This window comes from Armigeres subalbatus, chromosome 2 (genome assembly GCF_024139115.2).
Source record: "Armigeres subalbatus isolate Guangzhou_Male chromosome 2, GZ_Asu_2, whole genome shotgun sequence".
NCBI lineage: Eukaryota > Metazoa > Arthropoda > Insecta > Diptera > Culicidae > Armigeres > Armigeres subalbatus.
Genome location: NC_085140.1, coordinates 341,907,897 through 341,913,896, shown reverse-complemented (window position 1 = coordinate 341,913,896; position 6,000 = coordinate 341,907,897). Strand labels below are relative to the sequence as shown.

The 6,000-nt window shown below is 50.4% G+C and overlaps 1 protein-coding gene across 1 annotated transcript; it reads right to left on the bottom strand.

Annotated features, from left to right (window-relative positions):
- Nucleotides 1-748: 748 nt before the first annotated feature.
- Nucleotides 749-3,212, bottom strand: LOC134210015 (uncharacterized). Its single transcript, XM_062686040.1, has 2 exons — nucleotides 1,779-3,212; nucleotides 749-1,318 (listed from the first exon to the last, which is right to left on the bottom strand). Exons 1-2 carry the CDS (start codon nucleotides 3,210-3,212, stop codon nucleotides 749-751), a joined length of 2,004 nt encoding a protein of 667 aa, XP_062542024.1.
- Between the last annotated feature and the right edge of the window lie 2,788 nt (nucleotides 3,213-6,000).

Sequence of the window (6,000 nt, the reverse complement as noted above, 5' to 3'; positions counted from 1 at the left end):
TTGTTAGAGACGATTTGAATTTAGGGTGGAATTTGTCGCGCACGATCGTTTATTCTCAACCGTATAGATCGACGAGTTGGAATGTACTGTCTCTTAACGAGATGATCAACGGACTGATCGGCTATCTTAATGTATATGGATAGTGGTCAGATAGGAACATTATCTCTTCTCTCGTATTTCAGGCAATACATTGGCTTATAGAGAGAAGTATATAACATGGCAAGTTACATATGTATAGAAGTAGTATAAATTCACAGCATTAGGGTGATAACAAGAATATTAGATCGAACTTATCTAGCAGATTCAAATCATAGGCTTATACATTCCGGCCACCTTTGAAATAGCTTATTTCAAATCATCTTAAACACTAACACTTCTGTATCTGGCTGCATGAAGCTGAGAGACTCTCATCGCTTCTCTGTTGACAATGATCGAGTTCGGCGATGAGTCGATGTGATCGAAGACTGGATGATGTACATAGCAGTCGTGATGTGGAGCCGTGGCCTCGGTGTTGTCGTCCGAAAACAAAAAAAAGACCAGGTAGATCATTCGGGTGGATTTAAAATAATGGAACGATAATTACCTGGTTTAAAATGATATGCGCCTCGAGCCAGTTTAGCACTGCTACACTGTTGGTCTTCGGATGCACCGGATGGCTGGTAAGTTTCGGTTGGTATCCGCGCGACAGGCCGCACGACGTTGTCTGAGGAAGCTGTCTTCAACGTGACCGCTCTGACGATGCCGTCCTTTACTGGGTTGGCCACTGGGCGAGCGGAAGACAGTCATCTTTGATCACGACGATTTGTCCAGTTTTCACGCGATTTGGAGTTTGGCAGCCTTGCATAGCCCTGGACTGCAACTGCTGCAGGTATTCCGGGTACCATCGTGACCATATTCGTTGCGGATGGCGCTGAGTTTGTTCGTAATGTTCGAGTCGGTTTTTAGGAACGTTGCTTGAACTAAATTCAGGAACAGCTTGGAGATTGGAGCCCACTAGGAAATGTCCAGGTGTCAGGGCTTCCAGATCGGTTGGTTCCGACGACAGGGGTGTCACCGGACGGGAATTGAGGCACATTTCCACCTGTGCTAAAAGGGTGAGCAGGTCCTCATACGACAAACTGGTTTTGCCGATTTCCTTCAGGAGGTGGGTCTTTGCGGATTTCACCGCAGCTTCCCAGAGACCTCCGAAATGGGGCGCTCTTGCAGGGATGAACTTCCAGCGGATTTCGTTGTTGGCGCACCACGAGAAAATTTGGTTTCGGTCTTCATTGTCCTGCTTCAGCATTCTGTACACCTGGTGTGGAGCATGAGATGCTCCCTTGAATGTAGTCGCATTATCGGAATGGAGTTCACAAATATTCCCTCTCCGAGCTACCAGACGGCGCAGCGCCGCAAGGAATGCCGCTGTTGTTAGGTCGCTCACGAGCTCTATGTGGATGGCTCGTGTCGAGAAGCAGATAAAAATCTGGTACTTATTCAAAAGGACGTATGTGATTTTGTAAACAAAGATTCAAACGTCGATTCGTCCGATCTGATAGCCCTCCCACGCAAACCATCACCATAAACAGATAGGGGGAGGCTTCGGCTACCTGTTGGTGGTGTTGGTTTGCGTGGGAGTGCCATCAGATTGGACAAATAAACGTTTGAATCTTTGTTTACAAAATCACATACGTCCTTTTGAATAAGTACCCGAGAAATAGCGACATATACCTTCGTTGGACCACGTTTACGAATCGGTGACTTGACGTAAAGGGTCCACAATAATCTACGCCACAGACAGAGAAAGGTCGCGTTGGAGTAACGCGCGAAACTGGAAGATCGGCGACGGTTTGCTGGATCAAATTTGATTTGCTGCGAAAGCAAGTAATGCACTGATGGTAGACGCCTCTGACGAGATTTCTTGCGCCCAGTATCCAGAATTTTTGACGTAGACTAGCCAACATTAATTGTGGCCCAGCGTGGAGTAGCGTATTATGGTACTGAACAGCAAGGAGACGTGCCAGCGGATGTTTGGCACAAAGGACAATAGGGTGTTTTGTTTGTTCCGATAAATCGGCATTATGGAGGCGTCCACCGACGCGGATCAGCTCGAACTCATCTATGTAGGCCTTCAACCACTTCAACGGACTACATTTGGAAACAAGCATACCAGCGGACAGATCGCTGTGCTCTTCAGGAAAGCTTTCGCGCTGCGCCAAGCGACACAGCATTCGATCGGCGGATTGGAGTTCTTCAGAGTTGAGTGGTGTAGTAGCAGATTTAGACAGTGCTGGTTTGTTTATTTTTTCAGGAAAACAGCGACGAGCGATTGCACGGTCACGTAGGGCTTGGAGATAGCGCAGCGACCATGCGACAGTACGGCGGAGTGCCGAAAAACTTGAGTACCTGGAGAACAGTTCATCGTTGAACGATAGGTGAACGGAGGTCATGGCAACGATGGGAATTTTACGGGTTTCGTGGGTGACTTCCGATGATTCAGCTGCAGAAGTTATCCCGGCAGGCCATTGATCCGGAGATAGCTTCAGCCACGATGGGCCATTCCACCACCGCGTTTTGTTGAGAAGATCGGCTGGATCTAGTCCCCTGGAAATGTCGTCCGCGGGGTTATCAGAACCCGCTACGTGATTCCACCTTTCAATAGTAGTCGTTGCTTGGATTTGGCTTACGCGATTTGCTACGAACGTTTTCCAACGTCCTGGGGATGAACGGAGCCACTGGATCACTGTGGTAGAGTCGGACCAGAAAAAAGCCGGTGGAACGGTCTTGAGAGATGAGGCAACCTTTTTGTACAGCTGCGTCGATAGATGAGCTGCACACAGTTCCAGCCTGGCTATAGTATGTCGAGCAGCGAGAGGCGAAAGTTTCGATTTCGACGCCAGGAGCTTCACACCCACCTCACTGGTGGATTGGGCGCGGACATAGCAGCATGTTCCGTAGGCTTTATTAGAGGCATCGGCAAAGAAGTGGAGCTCAATGCTTACAGCGTCTATGACAGAGGTAAATCGGGGTACTCGAACTTCGCGAAGAAGATCGATAGTTGTGTGGAATTCTTTCCATTGTTGCTGCAGTTTCGGAGGCAAAGGTTGATCCCATTCGTACCGTTCGTTGTTCGGTGTCTTTAACGCCCATAAACATTGCATGAACAGCTTCGCTTTTGCAACAGTGGGTCCTACTAGCCCTAGTGGGTCAAAAATTTGAGCTACGTAGGACATGGGCACGGCAAATGCTGGGTAAAGCGTACCATTGGTACTTCGCGTACCTGAAGGAATAAAATAGACCCCATCTCGCGGTCCTTAGCCTCTTACCCAGCAACTCCTATCCCTACCGCGGTGCTGGCCGGGATACGAGCAACCTTAGGGAAGATCGGGTAACCAACCCCGGTGGGAACTATGGTCGTATGCTGACAGGGAAGGGGGGTTTGCTCCTCTCCGGAGGTGCAAATCTTATTGAGCGTCTGTTCTCCATGTCAGGATCGGCTCACAACAGCGTCTGTTCTCCATGTTAGGGGCGGCTGATCATCGTCCGAGTGCCAGCGAGGGACTCTAAGTGAAACTGTGCACCATGGTCCACCGGAAATAAGGAGGAATGGTCCTCCGGAAATTTAGGGGGTTTGGTGTCAGGCCCTGCAAGCCAGCCTTTAAAAATCATAAGCAACGAACAATCAACAAGAGAGTACGGACCGGATCCATCGGCGAAGACCACTGCGACGAAAAGGGACTAGCGATTGGAAACTCGGTTCGTGGAACTGCAAATCTCTCAACTTCATCGGGAGCACACGCATACTCGCCGATGTGCTCAAGGACCGTGGATTCGGCATCGTAGCGCTGCAGGAGGTTTGTTGGAAGGGATCAATGGTGCGAACGTTTAGAGGTAATCATACCATCTACCAGAGCTGCGGCAACACACACGAGCTGGGAACAGCTTTCATAGTGATGGGCGATATGCAAAGGCGCGTGATCGGGTGGTGGCCGATCAATGAAAGAATGTGCAGGTTGAGGATCAAAGGCCGGTTCTTCAACTTCAGCATAATCAACGTCCATAGCCCACACTCCGGAAGCACTGATGATGATAAGGACGCATTCTACGCGCAGCTGGAACGTGAGTACGACAGCTGCCCAAGACACGACGTCAAAATCATCATAGGAGATTTGAACGCTCAGGTTGGCCAAGAGGAGGAGTTTAGACCGACTATTGGAAAGTTCAGCGCTCACCGGCTGACGAACGAAAACGGCCTACGACTAATTGATTTCGCCGCCTCCAAGAATATGGCCATTCGTAGCACCTACTTCCAACACAGCCTCCCGTATCGGTACACCTGGAGATCACCACTGCAGACAGAATCACAAATCGACCACGTTCTGATTGATGGACGGCACTTCTCCGACATTATCGACGTCAGGACATATCGTGGCGCTAACATCGACTCTGACCACTATCTGGTGATGGTTAAACTGCGCCCAAAACTATCCGTCATCAACAATGTTCGGTACCGACGACCGCCGCGGTACGACCTAGAGCGACTGAAGCAACCTGATGTCGCCACTGCATACGCGCAGCATCTCGAGGCAGCGTTGCCGGAAGAGGGTGAGCTCGATGGGGCCCTCTTGAGGACTGCTGGAGTACAGTTAAAGCAGCCATTAACGACGCAGCGGAGAACAACATCGGGTATATGGGTCGAAGTCGACGGAACGATTGGTTCGACGAAGAGTGCAGACAGATTCTGGAGGAGAAGGACGCAGCGCGGGCGGTTGCGCTGCAGCAAGGTACCCGGCAGAACGTGGAACGTTATAGACGGAAGCGGAGACAGCAGACCCGCCTTTTTCAGGAGAAGAAACGCCGCCTGGAAGAAGCGGAGTGCGAGGAGATGGAACAGCTGTGCCGTTCTCAAGATACACGCAAGTTCTATCAGAAGCTCAACGCATCCCGCAAAGGCTTCGTGCCGCGAGCCGAAATGTGCCGGGATAAGGATGGGAGCATCTTGACGGACGAACGTGTGGTGATCGAAAGGTGGAAGCAGCACTACGAGGAACATCTGAATGGCGCTGAGAGTACAGGCAGTGAAAGTCAAGGCAGCGGAGGAGATGACTACGTCAGTTCAGCGGACGATGGAAGCCAACCAGCCCCACCTTGAGGGAAGTTAAGGATGCCATTCAACAGCTAAAGACCAATAAATCAGCTGGTAAGGATGGTATCGGAGCTGAGCTCATCAAGATGGGCCCGGAAAAGCTGGCCACTTGCCTGCACAAACTGATAGTCAGAATCTGGGAAACCGAACAGCTACCGGAGGAGTGGAAGGAAGGGTTATATGCCCCATCTACAAGAAAGGCGACAAACTGGAGTGTGAGAACTTTCGAGCGATCACCATCCTTAATGCCGCCTACAAAGTGATATCCCAGATCATCTTCCGTCGTCTGTCACCATTAGTGAACGAGTTCGTGGGAAGTTATCAAGCCGGCTTCGTTGACGGCCGCTCGACAACGGACCAGATCTTTACTGTACGGCAAATCCTTCAAAAATGCCGTGAATACCAGGTCCCAACGCACCATCTGTTCGTTGATTTCAAGGCGGCATACGACAGTATAGACCGCGTAGAGCTATGGAAAATTATGGACGAGAACAGCTTCCTGGGAAGCTTACCAGACTGATCAAAGCAACGGTGGATGGTGTGCAAAACTGTGTGAAGATTTCGGGCGAACACTCCAGTTCGTTCGAATCGCGCCGGGGACTAAGACAAGGTGATGGACTTTCGTGCCTGTTGTTCAACATTGCGCTAGAAGGTGTCATGCGGAGAGCCGGGTGTAACAGCCGGGGTACGATTTTCAACAGATCCAGTCAATTTATTTGCTTCGCGGATGACATGGACATTGTCGGCCGAACATTTGCAAAGGTGGCAGAACTGTACACCCGCCTGAAACGTGAAGCAACAAAAGTTGGACTGGTGGTGAATGCGTCAAAGACAAAGTACATGCTTGTGGGCGGAACCGAGCGCGACAGGGCCCG